We start from the raw sequence: 20,000 nt of genomic DNA on the forward strand, positions 1-20,000 counted from the left end.
AATAATTTTTGTTATTAGATTTATAAATAACAAAAAATGCAATAATTTTTATGATATAATTAAATATTTATGTTCTGTTTGATTTAAATTTTATTTTTATATTATTATTAAATATTTTAATATATTTTTTGCAATTTTTTAATATTATATATTCTTAATCTTTATTAAATAATATTAACATTGTTTTTTTGTATTAAGTACGTCACAAAGTTATAATTTTATAATTAAATGTATATTTATTTTATAAATACTGGTAAGGTTCAGTTTCTCTTACCCTTGCAACAATTGTTGGCATCTATAAAATTCTGCCAAATTAAATATTTTAATTTAAAAAACTATTCATAAAAATTATTTTATCCCTTTTTCTCGTTTTTTAACTAATATTTTATTACTAGATGCAAATTATTAAGTTTTTAATATTTATGTATTCGTATATACAGGGTGGCCCCCACTCGTCCCGAGCAGGTAGAGCGGACTAAACTAAGTAGAAAAGTTCTCTACTATTTTGCAATGCTCGCAATAATTAACGAGATATTAACGTTTAAAGATAGCCGAATACGCGCATTCGCCCGATCTACTATTGTCGAAGGTACGGTCCACCGAGCGCATGGCGCGCGGGTCGCGAGAAGCGGGAATGGCCTAGCAGGCATGCCGCGCCGTTCGAGCTTAGAAGTCCACGCGCCGTGCGCTCGGTGGGCCGACAATAATAGGTCGGATAAATGCTCTATCTGCTCGGGATGAGTGGGGCCATATATTCATACCACCTTGTATATTATATACAATATATCGTAAGATCTATGAAATATATATATATATATATATATATATATATATATATATGTATATATATATATATACATATGTAAAATATATAAAATATATATTAAAATTATCAACATTTTTGAAAACGTTTTACATAAGTGACTAATGATCTCTTACTTACTAGTGAGATCGTTACGTTACTGAAGTTATTGGGAGTATAAATTAGTTCGGTCCGTTTATTTGTGTTCAAAAATGCATTTATTTCAAAATAAAATGAATGAACAGATTAATTACAGTATTGTCCATCGCTGGCTATTACTTTTTCCCATTTCTCAGGCAATTTTCGAATTCCATCTCAAAAAAATGACTCGTCTTTGGAGGCGATCCAATTTTGGAGAAGTGAACAGGTGACTTGCCAAATCGTACTGGAACAACCAGTAATCAGAAGGAACAATGTCCGGAGAATACGGTGGGTGCGGTAAAACATCCCATTTGAGCATTTCCAAATATTTTTTTACGATTTTTGCGACATGAGGCCGAGCGTTGTCATGAAAAAAAATAACTTTATCATGTCTTTGCTCGTATTCCGACCGTTTTTCTCGCAATGCACGGCTCAAACGAATCAATTGTAGCCGCTCGTAATGGAATCGCCAGGTTTCAGCAGCTCAAAGTAAACAACACTCTTTTGGTCCCACCAGATACACAGCATGATCTTTAAACTATGAATGTTCGGCTTTGGTGTTGATGTTGAGGTCGATGGCAATGATTGACCGGGCTTAGTATTTTTTCTTCTTGGGGTTGTCATAGAATATCCACTTCTCATCTCCAGTCACAATCCGACGCAAAAAACTTTTTCTTTGTTGTCTTTGAATCAGCTGTTCGCAAATGAAAAATTGCCTTTCAACGTCTCTCGATTTCAGTTCATAAGGCACCCAATTTCCTTGTTTTTGAATTATTCCCATGGCTCTCAATCGTGCAAAACCGGCTTGTTGAGTTACTCCCAATGATTCTGCAAGCTCCTCTTGCGTTTGACTCTGATCTTCTTCGAGTAATGCCTCTAATTCTTTGTCTTCGAATTTTTTTGGCTGTCCAGAGCGGAGCTTGTCTTCAACGTTGAAATCTCCATCCTTGAAACGTCGAAACCATTCCCTACATGATTTATCAGTTGGAGCAGTGTCACTATAAACTTCGACAAGGGCTTCAGCTGCACTTTTCTTCCAATTAAAGCAGAAAATTATATATTTATTTACGTTTATTTATTTATAAAATTCGAACATTGCTCTACAATATTGTAAATTAAAATTTATATTAAAACACATTGGGAACACAAATGAGTTGTACGTCATGAACATTTTATAAAATAATCGTTACAAGTATAGACACCTGTTCTCTTATGCGCGCATGCGTATTAAAAAACCGTTAGAACTACATAGGGTTCTCTCGAGTTAGTTTTGTCACGAATACTGATCGGTGAGAAAGTCTCTCAATTTTTGTTTTTTTATTTCGATATACTGACATTGCATATTGTAAAAATAGATCTATTCTTGGTAAAACAAATTAAAACACTGGCAAAATCTGATATTTCAAAAGAAGATTTAACTGATAGCATCGCATACTTTAAAGGTATAATATTTTGTATATATTTTTTAAACATATTATACAAAAGATATAATATGGGAATATTGAATATTTTTATAGATATGTTACAATTTTATCTGATCTATGCTGATCCATCCAAACAAGTAGATATACTAGGCGGGTTCTAACCCAGGGGCTAGAGGGGAATGCGGGGTGCGGGGAAGTACTTGTTGGGGGATACCTATCGCGGGGGAAAGAGGGGGAAAAGTCTAGGCTCCTACACAATAGGGCTCCTACACAATAGGGCTCCTTTTTTTATCAAAATTTGGCCATGTTTTTCTTTAAAAATGCATTGATAGTAAAGGTTTGAATTTGACCATGACATATTTTTCTTTTCTTTAAAAATGTATCGATAATAAAGGCTTGCATGTTAGAGAAAGATAGAGCGCGTGTGCTATGAGTGAAGAAAGGATGGAAGAATTAATAGAGTACGAGTTTCTTTTGTATGATACAATTTTTTCAATTTTTATGGTTTTTCCTGGCGCGTCGAGGCAAAGGATGGGAAGTAAAAGACAATACACATGAAATAAGGCTAACAAAAAATGATTTATTTACATCTTATTACACCGGTTTTCATACTTATTAAAAACTAAAGCTAATAGTTCACAATCAATGAGCTGCTGTCCATTGAAGATGTCGCTATCACATATAATGTTCTCAGATGCGATGTTGGAGAATCGCGTATACTTGGTATCTACTGTATCGACGAGTCGAGCTAATCGTTCGAACGTTACATCGATACACCCGTTAAAGTCAAACATACGGCGTAGCGTCGTTTCGGTCATCATAATGCGTACCGATGAAGAATCGAGACGTACGATCGTAGCATAGTTCAGCATGAAAACACTGACGATTAGCGGTCCAACGCTTATAAAATTATCCTTGTATTCGTTTCGAAACAGCTTGTAAATATTTCCTCGCTGCTCGTAGAGGCTCTTCCACGTTTCGAGAGATAGCGATAGTTCGTGTCCGCGATGATCTCCAAGGACGATCACACACACATAACTCGGTGGGCCAACGTTGATTCCAATTTCCAAAAATTTGTAGCCCGTATTCGTCAGATCGTAACGTCTGCTCAGTAAACGCACTGCACGATGCTCCGTACAGCGTACATACATAATGTTAAAAAACGTTTCTTTTATGTATAGAACGTTGAAACTTACATGTTATATTCCTTCTTCACATCGTACGATGCACTGTTCTCTTTAGCGTACATTTTTTCGACCGTTTGTACAAGCGGGTATCGTAAGACTGATTGCATCCGTGTAAATGGTAATACTTCTGGAATCGATGAGAGAAGATAGGTTCTCCCCCCCTCTTTTCCAAAAATTTCGAACATGTTGCGACACGTTTTATCAAGTCTTTCTACGTATTTTCTTTGTCACGAATTTATACATACGTTTATACATACGTTTATATACACGTACATATATACATACGTTTATACATACGTTTATACATACGTTTATACATACGTTTATACATACGTTTATATATTCGTTTATACATACGTTTATACATACGTTTATACATACGTACATACGTTTATACATACATTTATACACATATACGTACGTTTATACATACGTTTATACACACGTACATACATACATACATAAGTTTATACATACGTTTATACATACATACATACATACGTTTATACATACGTTTATACATTCGTTTATACACACATACGTACGTTTATACATACGTTTATACATTACAAAGGAAGGGAAAAGAAATACATAATAAATACGTTAATGTATTTTTATTTAAAAAATTCTTTTGCAACCACCAGTTATATATTTTCAATACATTTTGTAACGCGCAATTCTTAACATGTTGTCCACATCGTATAATATTAGTAACATCTAGATTAGATAAAGATTCCATGTCTTCGTAAACTGTATCTAGGGTCTCAATGTAAATGCGTTCTCGTTCGTCGTCCAGAAGCAAGTTCCGCACGTTCGTTTCTTGCGTCCCTTGACATACACGACAGCATCATCTTCAAATACAGCCATCGTAATTAGACGTTTTGCCTCGTTGTACGAGATCGTCCCGTCCTCCCATTGCAATCCATGGTGATAAGCAATCAACCAGGAAGCGCAAAACCTGTCGGATCTTGTCAAAAGTTTCCATGGCACAGGACTCGTAAAAATGTAATGCGTGAGAACGGTCCCCTGTTTCAGCACCCTGTTTACCGCCACTTCCTTCACGATAAATTTCTTATTAATGATGAATCCTTGCAGATCCACGAACGTTGGCATGAGCATGTTGTCGAGAAGACTGCAGTCGATTACGGTCGTATCGTAGATTTTATCGTGTTAGAGGTGCACTTAGGTGATTTTGCGCACAACGTTGGTCAATGGATTATACTGAATCACGCGATCGTGTATGATGAGACAATAGGCTGTATTTGCAGGTACATCCTCTTTACATTCAAAGTCTAATCGCACGTCCACGGTGCTACTCTTGATTGATTCGTTCTGTCGAGAGCAATCGATGATCACGAATGGACCATAACATAAAAAAGTTGTAAAGGTGAGACTCGGCTCGAGATCCGTACTTGTATCCGTAGTAGCCCTTGCAGAAACGCGCGTACAATTCGTACAGAATCGCACATCTGTTTTTGTCAAAATCCAGATTCAAGTCATCGTACGGATAACATTCCGAATTCAGGTAAAGTTTCGCATTGGTTAATTTGCAGTCGTCGAATCGACTTACATCCTCGGACATGATGTTTTTTCGACCTGTTTGCATAGCGAAAATAACGTAGCGCGGCTTCTCGAGCTGAGTAGCCGTCTTGATGGCCCACGAATGCTTGGTTGTGCTCTGCAAGAGTGGAAATTCGTACAAATCCCACGAGCGAAAAGCCATGCTCAGATATCATCCGCTCTCCAAAGCGCGCAGCATCGACAGCTTATTTATCTCGCTCAATAACACATGCGGCATTCGCCACTGTACTTTGAATAATTCGAGCGTTGGCTCTACCGGATTTCCCGTCAGACAATTGTTGTCGTTGCGCGCTCGTATTAAAATCAACTCGTGACGAGCGTTAATCACCACGCGTTTGTAATCTTCGCAAAATCCCAGCAGTACGTAGAGCGGTACACAGAAATTAAAATATCCGGCTGCAGTAGTCTGCGCATCCCAGCCGGCATTCCGTAGAATCACGCTTCTGTCGGATGACACTGTTACATAGTTTTTGAACGTGCTAGTTATACCCACATTTCTATTACGATCAATCTCCACACCATTGAGTTCATATCGAATCTCATCGAATATGAACGCGACACAATTATTTGCCAATGCCACATGAGGCTGGACAGCTTTGTTCTTCGTCAGTTTTCCCTCGACATATAGAAAGCTTTCGTACGGCAGTGTGTACAGATCCTGTTGCTGTATAGGTATTCTTATTTCGTCACTGTACCGGAATGTTGTATTAGCGAATGGATTGTACGTGTGAGTCTCAATCTTGACGATGCGATCTTCAAAGATCGGCTCATCTTTAATGTTTAAGATATCAGTCATCTTAAAAGTTGCGCACCACGAATCCCAAAGATTGTAAAAATTTAACGTTCGACGCACTGAGCTTCTTCTTGCTGACGCAGTTGGATGAGCGAGCGTTATCGAGCGGTGATGTTACCAGTTTTGTAAAGAATGCGTTATCTCTCTGCGTGCGCTCCGCTCCGTTCAATACGAGCATCTCACGCTCGCTGTCGCTGTCGCACGTGCAATCTGACGGTGATCTCCTCTCCGCGAAAATCGAGCAATCGTCCGTTCTGGTCGACGACGCGTATCGTTAGATCTGTAATGTTCCGTACCGTGATCGGCAGGTAAATGATCTGCGTCGGCCTCTCCGATATCTTATATCCTGGTGGCACGCTCGGCGAAAATTCGTGTATCGTGTGCGCGCTTTTGCCGTTGCTGTACGCGCCTGCGGTCACGTTACACTCTACGCGGATAACGTTTACGTTCATTATGTTGATCGACATGTTCGATTCGTGCCATCTTCGCGGTCGCAGCATACGCTTCGATGAGAATCCCAGCAGCGATTCAATGCTGTTGGGCTTGCCAAAGTTTATTCTGTATGCACATGTAATCTCGCATCTCATCGTGTTGTAGTTTGCGCGGAGCGTAATCGGGTATTTTCGACCCTCACAATTATCATCATCAGTGTCATTGTTGTTGATGTTGTTGTTGCCACCATGTACTACGTCAACGGTTTCAAGTACGTTGCGGTGCAAATGTCTCCGTAAAATCATACGTTTCAAAAATTCATTTATGTCTCGCACTTCGTACGAACCCTCGGGAATTATAATTTCTGCATCGTCTTTGCCAAAATAAAATTTATTGTTCGATTCGTTTACATTCGGTATCGTGTGATAAGTCTCAAAAATCACCAGACCGAGCTCGTAATCGCCGTCACTCAAATCTATGGAGGGAAAGTAGTTCGCCGCGAGGACGGTGCTCTTCCCGCTCAGCGTAAGTGTCAGCGACATGACGGAAAAAGCGTTCGACTAATACTAAGATTTTACAGCACCTCGTCGAGCTTTTTAAATTCACGCGCGTCTACCGTTTGTAGAAACTGCAGACACATTTGACCGCAGAAGCTCTGATTGTACGTCTGATAGGACGTACGATTGTACTCTATCGTCGTAGCACCGTTCTCGAAATATCGCACTAGTTCCTTGGGCGGTCGAAGATTACCGAAATTGTCAAAGTATATGACGCGGTTGTTCCTCTTGGCGTATGCTACCCAGTGAGTACCCGGCCCGGTCGCATCGTCCAGATTCACGATACCGCTTTCGTTTCGGTGCACCCCGCTCGTCGGTAAAGCGTTACGCATGAAGACACCTCTAAAGTACGGTACGCGCATACGTCTCGCGAGCACGTCCAATTGCACGTTGGTAGTTGCACCCGAGGGCATTTTTATCGTCTTTTTGGCGTTTTTTTTTCTTCGCTGCTACACCCTGTCCGCGTTTATAGGGGCCGAGATATAGTCCGCGTCCATATTTGTACGGAGCGAGATACAGACCGCGGCCCTGTTCCATCGCGCGGTCGTGATGTTGCAGCTCCTCGAGCTGACGTCGCGCGGCTTTGCTATCGTTTACCGCTTTCGCCACGTTGGCCGCTCCACTAATCAAGGACCCGAGCGCGCCCAACATTGGTAGAAAAGGTAACGCACCACCTCGTTTTGCCGTTGGAAGTATCCGCTTTTTCGTTGTCTTCTTCCTCGTTGTCGTCTTCTTTTTTGATTTCATGCCCATGCCGATCTTGGTCTTGGCTTTCATCGCTACCCAAACGGCAGCAGCGGCAACTCTCTCGCTCAGAGTCGAATCTCTCGCGATGACACGTTTCCGCGCCTCCTTGGCGAGTACTTTGTCTGCCGCGTGTCTATCGGTGAGATCTTTGCTCCGAGAATATGCAATGTCGTGTTCTCGGCACGCCGCGTCCAACGGATTTATGCCCACGTCACCTCTGGCTAATCGCTTCGTAAGCCGAGTGCCCGGGCCGCAAAACTGGTAGCCCGGAATATGTAACTCGAAAGGAAGCGCGTTTATCGTTCGATTCAACAGACTGCCGCCCGACGCTGACATTCGTTACAGTCCTTTATCTTAGGTGCGGGACCGTCGATGTGCCCCCTCTGCCAGGGTTTTTGGCCCCGCCCCCAGGGGACGATACTTTAAAACCCCCAAAAACCCCTTTTACGTTTTCCGGAAGCTTCCCCCCAAAGGGGAGTCGATATAGTCCCCGTAAGAGTAAAACCTTCGGAAAACCCTGCGGGGCTCAGTTTTTCAGTCCTGAATGAAAAAAGGTGACACGCGGGGAAATACATTTTGCTACTGCCGCCCCCAAATTTCCCCGCGCCCTTTTAAAAAATTTCCCCTTTCGAGGCGCGAACCTTAAAAGTGTGCATAAGGGGGCCCCAAAACCCGGGGGGGGGGTCGGCGCGTCAAAAACTGTGACGCAATCGAAAAAAAATGGGAGGCACGTGGAAACAAAACCCCGGCAAATTTTCTCCCCGGTTAACTATAGCGCTTTTCATTTTTGGGGGCCCTCAATTTGGGGTGGAAAACCCAAAAATTTTTTCCTCAAATTTTATCGAGACCGGGGAAGGGGGGGGGTTTTTTAAAAACGTGTACTCCTAAAAATCGTTGCAACCCCCCAAGAACGCCCAAAAAAAATTTTTTTTTACGTAAAATTAACGAATGGCCCCTTTTTTATTCCCTCCAAAACACGACTTTTTTCCCCGATTAACCCTTTTCCAAATTCTATTCTTTTTTTTGATAGGGGGCATGTAAAAAAGGGGGAGGGGGTGAAAAAATCCTTTTTCGGGGGTTCCCAAAACGCGAACCCCCGACTGCTTTCTTTCGTCAGAAAACGCGGGGACCCCAAAAACACTGAACGTGAAAAGGGGCGAACTTGGGGGTTCCTTTTAAAAACCCCGGACGGTCCAAAACCTTAAAAAACATTTTTAAACATCATGTAAACCCCCGCCCCCCCTACGATAAATTTTGCAAGTTTTCCGCGACGGTTTGGCAAAAAAAAATGGATTTCAGTGTAGAGAAGCCGGGGGCCACAAAGGGCCCCGAAAAAAAAAGGTTTTAAACGGGGTTCGCGACCCCAAAACCGGGACCATCGTTATCGATACTTAGCCAGAGACAACGGGGCGAAGGGCGGGGAAAAAAAAAACGCGAAAAAAAATTTTCGAGAAGACGAGCGAGTCGATCCGAAAAAAACAGGGGGGGGGGCCTCTGAAAACCGGTAGAATCGAGGGGCTCGCTTGGGGACAGATTTTTTAAAACCTCTTTTTCGAACCGCGGCCCCGACTTTTCGTCGAAATTTTTCCCGCATGCGCGCTACAAAAGAAAGTCGCGCGCGAATTTTGAAAAATCTCCTTTTAAAAACGGGGGGAAAAGGGGGAAAGGAAACCAAAGCGGAAAGGGGGCAAAAAAAGCGATGAGCTTCCCCGGGTTTTTCCACTACTCTAAAAACCCCAATTTTGTCGTCGCACGATCGCGCACCCCGAAACCTCCCCACCATGTCCAAAATGGGACCGACATAGAGTCTTTGGAAATTTTGTTTTAAAACGACGGAAGACCTTTTAGCAAAAAAAAAAAAAAAATTTCAAAATAAAGCCCCCAAACCCCCGGAAGGTCGAGGCTTAAAAGGCCCCCGGTTTTGGGGGCCCCCGGGGCAAAAGTTCCCCGAGGCTATCCTGAGGGTTTTCAAGTAAGAGGGGGTATAGACACGTATGGGGTTTTTTTTACCTCCCCCGGAAAATGGGGGGATTTTGGGGAAAAACCCTTTTCGACTGGATGGGGGGCCAACATAATTTCAGGCGTCCCCTACCCCCGGTACCCCGGGGCTTTACGATTTTTTTTCAAGAGAATTCCCGACGATACCCTTTTCCCGGGGGCCCCATACCCCAAAGTACAAACTTTTTTTTGGGGCCCCAAAGCGCAAAAACCAAATACCATTCCCGGGTTTTTGATTTTGGAAAAAGGGGGTAAAATTTAAACACGTAACCAAAATTTTGATTTTGATCACAAACCCCAAAAAAAGACGAAATCGGGGAAAGGGAAAATTCCCCCTTTCAATGATGACTTTAAGAAAACGCGTTTTGTTACGAGCATTTTGGGGTGATCCCAACGACTGGTTTCGCTTCCCCTTTTCCCCCCGCTTCGCACCGAGCAGGCAAAACGCTCCAAAACGAGATGCGGGGCGTAAAAGGGAATTTTGCGAAGCGGGGCTTTTATAAATTAAATAGGTAGCCATGAAACAATTCATTTTTAGTAACTCAGGGAAAAAAAAATTTTTTTTCTCGTACTCATGTATTTCAGGGCCCCAATCATGAAAAAAAAATCTGAAAAAAAGAGAGAAAAAATTAGTTTTCCCGGGGCCCTAAAAATCGTTGGGGAATTGCCGCCCCTGCGAGAAAAAATTTTTCCCCGAAGGCGCGCATGTTCGGGGATACGCGATCTGTGGCAGGGGTTTCCTTTTTTTTCGTCTGTACTAATTTTTTAACGGGGGCCCCATTCTCCCAAAACCGTAAAAGAAATTTTTTAAACAAATCCGTGGCCGTACCACCAAAACCCCGGTGGAAGCGAGCCCCCTAAACCTCCCCGAATCTTTTTGAGGGGTAAAGTTCCAAAAAAAATTTTTTAAAAAAGGTTTTTGGAAAGAGTTTTCCCCTCCCCATGTGCAGAAAATCTTGGGAAAAAAAACATTTTTATCATTTTCCACAAAATTTAAAAATTGAAGCGTCGAGTCGGGCTTCAATCGCACGCTCAAAACGCATTTTGGGAAAAGTTTCCCCCTCACGGCAAAAAGGGGGTTCCCACGATTAAACCCCCTCCCTTTTTAGATTACAACGCGCGCAAGCATCGCCCCCTCGCATCAACCCCCCCGAAGAAAATCCCGCGATCGCCGAAAGACTTTGGAAACCCCGGTGGGGCGCGCGATAAAGATCGCGGGGGCCGCAAAATTCAAAATAGGCTTGGGGCGCGTGAGCAAGTACAAAACGATTTTTTTGAAGGGTTTTCCCCGGGGAAATTGGACACCGAAGTGTTTCGTTAGGGGGGACGTACCAATCCCCTAAAACCAAAATTTACCGAGGATTATTTTGGGGAAAACCCACGGACGTTTTACGAGTACGATTTGCAAAAGCGCTAAAACATCCCCGTGACTCGTGGGGGAAATCTGCGCGGAAAAGGGACAAGGGGGACGTCCCAAAAGGCCCGGGGTTTTTAGGTCACACAAAATTATGGGGGACACAAAAAAAAGGTTTTTTTGGGGAAAATTTTTAAAATTCCATTTTTTTTTCCCCCTAAAAAATATATCAATAAAAATTAAACCCCAAATACTTTTTTTTATTACTTCCCCCTTATCCCCTTGTTTTGCAGTAACCCCAATTTTAAAAAAACATATATAATAATGAATGAAAAAAATATTTTAAACATCATAAATGTACTACATAAAAATAAAAAAATTTTTAAATTTTAAAGTAAAAAATGCAATTTTGTTAAAATTTAATTAAATTAACATGGGCCTGTATTAATGGTTAAAAAAAAAAAAATAGTTATATAAAAATTTTTAAACACACACCCCCACCCCCCCACACACCTATTTATAATTACAAAGGTTTCGCCAAGCCCCCACAAAAAGCTCCGTCGATTTTGGAAAAGATTTTCCCCTTTGTCATTTTTTGGGGCTCAGAGCGTTTTTCCCATTCTTTTCGTTCCCAATTTTTTTCATTTGTTTTGTATACCCCCTTTTAAAGACACCCCTTTCGATCTCTTCTTAAAACAACCCCCGTAAAACGGGGAACTTTTTTCTTTTTGCGCAAAAGATGTTCCCCTTTTTGGGGTTTTGGGGTTTTTTTTGTTTTTTTCCCCCGCCGTCCCCCCACCGCTTTTCCCCCTTGCTCTGTACCCAAAAAAATTTCCCCGCATTTTCACAACCATTTTTTTTGTTTTTCATCAGACCGGGAAAATTTTTTTTTCGCGAGAGGCTAACCGTAGCGTTTTTCCTCAGAAAATCACTCGTGGTCGAATCCCCGATATCACTTTTTTATAGTCCTCGTAAAAGTTTTCGCACTCGACGCTGTAAAAAAAAATTTCCCCTGCCCTTTTAAAAAATTTTCTTTGTCTCGAAAATTTGGACATATACTCGTGTAAAAATTTTTAAAGGGGAACTTTCGATATGGGGTTTTAAACATACCCCCGTAATGGGGTTTTTAAAATTCACCTCGATTTGCGCATTTCCCCACGGCGATAAAAATTTTCCCAAAAATGCTACGGGGGAAAAATTTTTGGTTTTTTTCGATCATTTCCCCCGTTTTGTACCCCGGGCCCCCCCCCCCTTTTTTTAATAATTTTTGTAAAATTATTGGGGGATATTTTCCAATTTTAAAACCAAACCGCGTTTTTTCCCTTAAAATTTTTAAAATTTTTTTCCAAAAACTTTTTTTTTCGCGAATTCTAAAATTTGTATTGAGTTCAAAAAAACCCGGGGAACCATGAGTTTGGCCCCAAATTTGTACTCGATAAAACTTTTTTTGGGGAAGACCGTAAAATTTTTCCTTTCTGCGGGGTTCGGTGGGGGTTACGTAAGGGCCCGTTTACGCCCGCGTCGCAAAAATTTGCCTCGCGTTTTGCCGGGGGCTTATCGCGCGTCGGAAAAAAAAGGCCCGGTCAGTGTGCAATCGTTTAGATGTTGTGGATACTCAGTCGACTTTTTAGAAAATAAAAAGGGGGGGAAAATAATTGAAAAACCCGAGCGATCGCACTCACGTCAAAAAATTGCACCGGGGTTCGACCCATTTTTAAAAATTGGCTAAAGGGGTGGTTGACACCCAAATCGCCCAATCCGAAAATTTGGGGAAGGGTACATCAGTACGGGGGATGGGGTTTGATGAATCGTACGAACGCCTTTATTGTTTATTATTTTCCGTAACCCCTCGAACATTGACTGAGACCAAAACGTAACCCCCCCTCGATGAACCTGACCATAAAAGTGCGATGAGTAAAACGAATCTTATACGGGGGAGTTTTTAAAAACCCCGGCCCCCCTGAACCAGGCAATGTATAGTAATTGGGGGGATCGAGAACCCCCAATTTGCGTACAATTTTTGCGGAAATTTTTTTAAAATACGGCCCAATAACAAGACAATCGGTTTTTTTAAATACAGATCGCTGTACTCGCCGGCGTTTTTAAAGGAGGAACGCTTCCCGAACGTTTTTCGGGGGAGCGTAACGCTCTCGATATGTTCGCCTGTCAACGAAAAGAAAAAAAAATTCGCGGGGGGTAAGCGCGGGGGCCTGCCAAAATTTTTCCGACGCGATCAAAATTCTCGACGGAAAACCCCTTTTCGTGGAGTATTAAATTCTTCATCTGATAAGGGGGGAAATTTCCCCGGGAAGTACATTTTTATTTGTCTCGCTTTTAAAAAGGAAAACCCAAAATTTTTTTGGGGTTACGTTTAGAAATTTTAAAGAAAATAAAACTTTTAATTTTTTTCAAAATTTTTTGAAAATTCTTTTTTTTTGTGGGCCCCCTTTTGGGCAAAAGCCCCTTTTTTGTGAATGAAATATTTTTTTCTTTAGTTTGGAAAAAGTTTTTTATGTCCTTCGAAAACGGAAATTTTTTAATTATAAAATGCGCGTCCGTTTCCCCATAAATTGTGAAAAACGATCGGAAAATTAAAAAAAAAATTTTTAATTTTTAAATTTTTCAATTTTTATGCGCTGGACCACGGAATTTTTCTGATGAATTTCCTGAAAAGCAGATCCGCGAAAAGTCCGGCGGAAGGGGGTTTTCGCCCCAAAAAGGCAGCGTCCCCCCTAAAGGGGGCGCCTCCAATTGTTTTTTTGACAACATTTTATGGGGCTTGCGGATACTAATTTTTTAATTTTTTTCCCAAAATTGAGTTGTCGGCGAACCCCCTTATTTTAATCTTTTTCGCCCCCGGAAAAACCAAATGATAACGCGTCGTTTCGAACTCGCCCGTAAAAACCTATACTAAAAAACCCCATTCGTTGATGCGTTAGAAAGACGTGATGCATTTTTTTTTTCAAAATTTCCCCCCTTTTTCCTAAACGCCTTTTCCAAAAAGCCCCAGACGAGGAAAAGGGGCGCTTTGCTTATGGGGGGTGGGGTTTCCAATTTTAGCCACTTGTCGTCCACGCCTCGGGGGTTTGATAAAAAAATCCCTTTTCTTTTCGCAGTCCCCTTCCCCGCGACTGCAATTTTTTTTTGGGGTTTGAAGTAGTCATGCAAAATGAAAAAAGAAAAAATTAAAACTATTACCATTTTTTATTGGGCCCCGGAAATTTAATTTTAATTTTTTTTGGGGTTTTTACCGATCGCAGAAAAATTTCTCGTTCTTTTTTCCACTAATCTGCGAACTCACGAGACGGGATAGGTTTTTTATCCACGCAAAATGTCCAATACCATCGTTGCGTGGATCTTGCACGTACAGCATGTTGACGTGTTTCTCCTTCTTTTCATTGGTGAGTCGCAGAGGAAGGACCTGTTTATTCTCGATGCCGTACACGTTGATCGACACCGCGTTCAACCGTTCGAATTTATAAATATCCTTTAAAGTCATTGGAAACTCAATGTTTGCGAGATTTAGTACTGTTGTATAATGCGAATATGACGATTCCCGATTTACATGTCTTTCTGCAGGGTACAGAGCGGCGACCACCGACCACGCGAAACATGCATTGTCTGCCGAATAAACACTGATCACCGCCCGTTTCGTCACTATTTCTCGTGGCACTTCGATGTGACATCCCGCATGCATTGGATTATGCTTATTCACATTCACTATCAAATTGAGGATTCGCGACAATGCCCACCCGCTGTCGCGTTCCTGGAATTCTTTGAGCGATGCTAGGATAGGCTCGACGACGTGTCGCTCGTACCACTCGTACCACTCGTGCATATCTGCAACGATATATCTCGCTGTTCTTTGTAATTATGCTCTTATTGGCACGTTTATCCTTCGTCGCAAACTCGTCATTGAACGCAGTATTCACTTTTGCGCTACCGTGTCTTTCTACTGCGTCTCGCACACGCTCGAACACTATTTCCTTCGCGTCTTCCAAAAACCGTCGCGGCTCAATGTGATTAGAGTTTATCACAGCACCTGTCGATACACGGTTTTCAAACGCGGCGTCGATCTCTCGCCAGATGAGAGATCTTTTGTCGCGATTCGCGTACTCGCCACTCGCGTAGTCGCCACCAATGTACACGAAACGTTGCTCCAATTGCACTTTTGCACCCGCGAGTCGCGCGATCCTCGCCACCATGGATTGTTTGTGTCCAACGACGAGACGCAGACGCTTGGCACGACAAAGTTCTTCAAGCTGCTCGATGCACTCGTCGCATCGTTGCAGCCACGCGAAATATTCCACCAGAGTAGCGACCTGGCCACACTGTTCCAACAATTCGCGTACTCGCTCGTGATTTTCCATGTCTTTTTTTTACAGTCTTTAGATCACACTCTTCTACGGAGCACTTGCATGTGATTCATTCACAATACTATTCGCAATAGTTTTTTCAATGTGTGCACTGTGGGCACTTGTTGCGTGGAAATATAAGGTATGTTAGTAGTCTGCAATTTGTGCAAGACTGACCGCTTAGCGCGTAAATATGTCCAACATCGTGCATCCTTACGAGATACAATCCTGCGATATCAGTCTCATTCAAACGTATCATGCATTATGCACATATACGTAAAGCACCATCCGTCATTGTATAATAATAATGGATTATACCATGTTTTGTACGGCTGTTCAGTGCACGGATTTCTGATGATGACATAAACCTTTGTATGTAATCTGTATCAATCTCGCTCAAATCGCTAGTATAGCCAGCGTCGTCCGATAATGTTTCTTCGTCGGAATCGATTTCGTGATCCATTAGTTCTTCGAAGTTCGAGTACTTCGAACACTTCGTCTCTGATATGTGCGAACTGTTTCGGATCTGCGTTTCGAACATACTCGACTGCGTTGGCTATGTTCGCATGATTAGCCATATTATGCTTATCAATAACTGAAGCGACTGATTCCTTGGTCTTCCAGGACACCACTGTGGTACATCGAGCACTTATGCCCTTTTATATATTTCATTATGTCAAATGGACTCCAAGATTTCTCCGTTTCATGAAAATTTCAACAAAAAAAAAGGAAAAAAAAAACAATCGTTAGTACAAAGCACAAACATAAAACTCAAACTGTAACGGTCACCGATCTGTGAGTGATAATATTCAAGAAACTTGCCATTAGAAAATCTTCCCAACAATATTGGAAACATAAACCAAAAAAAAAACGATCCTCAGAATCGTCAGATCTACAACAAAATTTATGAAAAAGATTACACATTATATGTTAGTTTTTAATAAGTACGAAAACCGATGTAATAAGATGTAAATAAAACATTTTTTTGTTCGCCTTATTTCATGTGTATTGTCTTTTACTTCCCATCCTTTGCCTCGACGCGCCAGGAAAAACCATAAAAATTGAAAAAACTGTATCATACAAAAGAAACTCGTACTCTATTAATTCTTCCATCCTTTCTTCACTCATAGCACGCGCGCTCTATCTTTCTCTAACATGCAAGCCTTTATTATAAGCGATTCTCCAACATCACATCTGAGAACATTATATGTGATAGCGACATCTTCAATGGACATCAGCTCATCGATTGCGAACTATTAGCTTTAGTTTTTAATAAGTACGAAAACCGATGTAATAAGATGTAAATAAAACATTTTTTGTTCGCCTTATTTCATGTGTATTGTCTTTTACTTCCCATCCTTTGCCTCGACGCGCCAGGAAAAACCATAAAAATTAAAAAAACTGTATCATACAAAAGAAACTCGTACTCTATTAATTCTTCCATCCTTTCTTCACTCATAGCACGCGCGCTCTATCTTTCTCTAATGCAAGCCTTTATTATCGATACATTTTTAAAGAAAAGAAAAATATGTCATGGTCAAATTCAAACCTTTATTATCAATGCATTTTTAAAAAAAAACATGGTCAAATTTTGATAACAAAAAAAGGAGCCCTATTGTGTAGGAGCCCTATTGTGTAGGAGCTTAGATGTTTCCCCCTCTTTTCCCTGCGTTAGGTATCCCCCGCGCCTATAAGTACTTCCCCGCACCCTGCATTCCCCTCTAGCCCCTGGGTTAGAACCCGCCTAGTATATCTACTCAAACAATTTACAAAATTCGTTAAAGAGGTTGCTAGAAAAATGTTCGAAGATTTTATAAAAATGTTGGGAAAATGTATACTTTACGAGTATGTATATATATTTTTCGATTAACGAAGCACAAGAAAATGTAGAAAAACAACTGGATATTGAGGAAGCTACATCATCAACAAATGATGAAGAATATGTGTCAACTGAAAAAATTGCTAAATATTATAGAGTCTTTCGAAGTTAAATTAAAAATTATCATGACTGCAAATGAAAATCCAAAATAGAGTTTCAAATATTTATAGAAGAATTAAACAACATTTACACTATAACAATGATATTGCACGTTTTAAGAAAAAAATTTTAACAGGTGGTTCATTTTTAGATAAAATTGGCATTATAAAAAAAAATGTACATGATTTACCGAAGCACGAGAACAGAAGCAATTAGTAACAAGACGGCAATTACAACAATGGGCTATAGCTGATGCAGTTCCATTCCGAAATGTGGAAAACGAAAATGAGCTTTTCGTTTTGTAGTATCGCCAACGTGGCTAATTAATTTTATAAAAGATTATAAGATTTCAAATCGTTGTGGTATACGGTATTTATCCAAAAAAGAAATTAAATTATCGGAAAATATTATGAAATCTGCAATACAATTTCAAACTTTGATGCAGTCAATTTCACCGACTATAACTTTGAATTTATTATTAATACGAATCAAACTGATTGCGAATATCGAGTTAATGTTTCAAGAACGTATACGCATACAGGTGAAAAGAAAGTCGAACTTTATATAGGCGATTTAAATAAAATAACACATTCATACACTGTTCAACACTTAACAAAATCTGGAATATTATTAGATAAAGTATTTGTATGTTTACAAGAATTGGGATACATTTGGAGTACGCGTTAAAGAAAAAGTCGATGAACTATTATTGTAAAATTATGCAAAAATCTGTTGTCTGCTCAAAGTCAAGTAAATTGACTTCATATTTGTATGAACAGTATTTAAAAACTGTATTAAAACCTTATGTAGGCAACAATCCTTTTTTATTAATTGTTGATTCTTGAGAAGGGCAAAAGAACATGTATAATCACATTTTTATAAATAATAATAACAAGCCAACATAATTTGCAAATTATACTTCCAAAGAAAGAGTGCACACCGATCTGTCAATCTTGTGATGTTTACTTTTACAGACAAGTCAAAATTATCATCAAGCGAATTCAAAATTGTCCAGATAATCTTATTAACAGAGAAAAAATAGAATTGAATTCGCAATATGATGCAATAAGAATTCAATCATTTACTCATTATTTATTATGTGCTCCAAAATTTAAAAATTTTATAAAATTAAAAAATGATCCTATTTGCATGGTACGCGTCAAAGTTAGCAAATGAACGCAAAATTTTTTATAATGTTAATCAATTATGTTTCCCTGCAAATCTACATAACTTGAAATATAATTTGTGTAACGTGAATTATTGTTTCATTAAATGTTTGTGATATGCGGCTCACTTATTTCCAATGCTTTTATATTAATTTTCACCCATAACATTATACGACAATAAATCCGAATTTTTTAATAATGATAATGATGAATAAAAAAATAAATATAAAACGAAATATTATGTATTTTATAAAATGTTCGTGACGTACAACTCATTTATGTTTCCAATGTTTTAATATAAATTTTTATTTACAATATTGTACGGCAATGTTTGAATTTTATAAATAAATAAACGTAAATAAATATATTGTATAAAATGATGTTTTTTGATGAAATAAAAAAAAATTTGATACTTCATGGTCTCGAACTCTCTTCGTCAGATGTAAAAGTAGTAGGCGCACCTTAGGCCTCTCGGCCATCGCGCTTCTTGCTTTACCCCTATTTATACAGTACTTACCGCACAGAAGGCCGATTGCTCAACTTTGCATGCAAATTTCTCTTAAACGAGGGCCCATGCACCCAAACCCTTTTACACTAACTATTTACTAACAACTACAACTATTTACATTCTCGACCTCTTTCGAATGGTATAAGTTACATTCCAATTCGTATTTCGCAGTTCGTGCCATCTTCTTGTAAGCGTGGACGAAACACTATATGTCCACGTGGCAAAAGCGGCTACAGCACAAGAGGCTTGGAACAACTTTCAGAAGGTTTTCGAGGACACAGGTCTGACACGAAAAGTTGGTCTGTTCCGCAAAATGACAACAACGAGATTGAAAAACTGGAGCTCCATGGAAAGATACGAGGTCTGTTCAAAAACTATCGCGAATTTTGTGTTTTTTCAAAAATTATTTATTTATTCATGAATATCTATTTTGTCCCCTTCAAAGTAATCCCCATCAGATATTATACACTTGTGCCAACGTTTTTTCCAATCCTCGAAGCACTTCAAAAAATCATTTTTTGTGATCTTGTTCAGCTCCTCCTTCGATGCCGTCTTTATCTCCTCAATCGTAGCGTAGCATCGTCCTTTCATGGGCCTCTTCAGTTTCGGGAACAAGAAAAAGTCACAGGGGGCCAGATCTGGGGAATACGGTGACTGCGGCATCATTAGTGTGTTGTTTTTGCCAAAAATTCGCGCACAAGCAACGATGTGTGAGCAGGGGCGTTATCATGGTGCAAAAGCCAATTTTTGTTCTTCCACAAATCCGGGCGTTTCTGGCGGATTGCTTCGCGCAAATTGCGCATAATTTGCAGGTAATATTCCTTATTGACCGTTCTACCCTGTGGCAAGAACTCATGATGCATCACGCCCTTGCAATCGAAGAAAACTGTAAGCAAAACCTTCACATTCGACCGAACTTGGCGCGCTTTTTTCGGTCTTAGCTCGTGCGGCAGCTTCCATTGGGATGATTGAGCTTT

The 20,000-nt window shown here is 40.2% G+C and overlaps 2 protein-coding genes across 4 annotated transcripts in view; both read right to left on the reverse strand.

Moving 5' to 3' along the window:
- Positions 1-20,000, reverse strand: part of LOC105153240 (uncharacterized) — a 354,849-nt gene that overhangs the window by 111,102 nt on the left and 223,747 nt on the right. The window lies entirely within an intron of this gene.
- LOC147907456 (uncharacterized) lies at positions 14,264-16,863 on the reverse strand. Its single transcript, XM_087412644.1, has one exon. It carries the CDS (start codon positions 14,852-14,854, stop codon positions 14,264-14,266), a length of 591 nt encoding a protein of 196 aa, XP_087268770.1. The 5' UTR covers positions 14,855-16,863.

The sequence above is a fragment of the Acromyrmex echinatior genome, chromosome 13 (genome assembly GCF_024713525.1).
Source record: "Acromyrmex echinatior isolate Ae372 chromosome 13, ASM2471352v2, whole genome shotgun sequence".
Lineage (NCBI taxonomy): Eukaryota > Metazoa > Arthropoda > Insecta > Hymenoptera > Formicidae > Acromyrmex > Acromyrmex echinatior.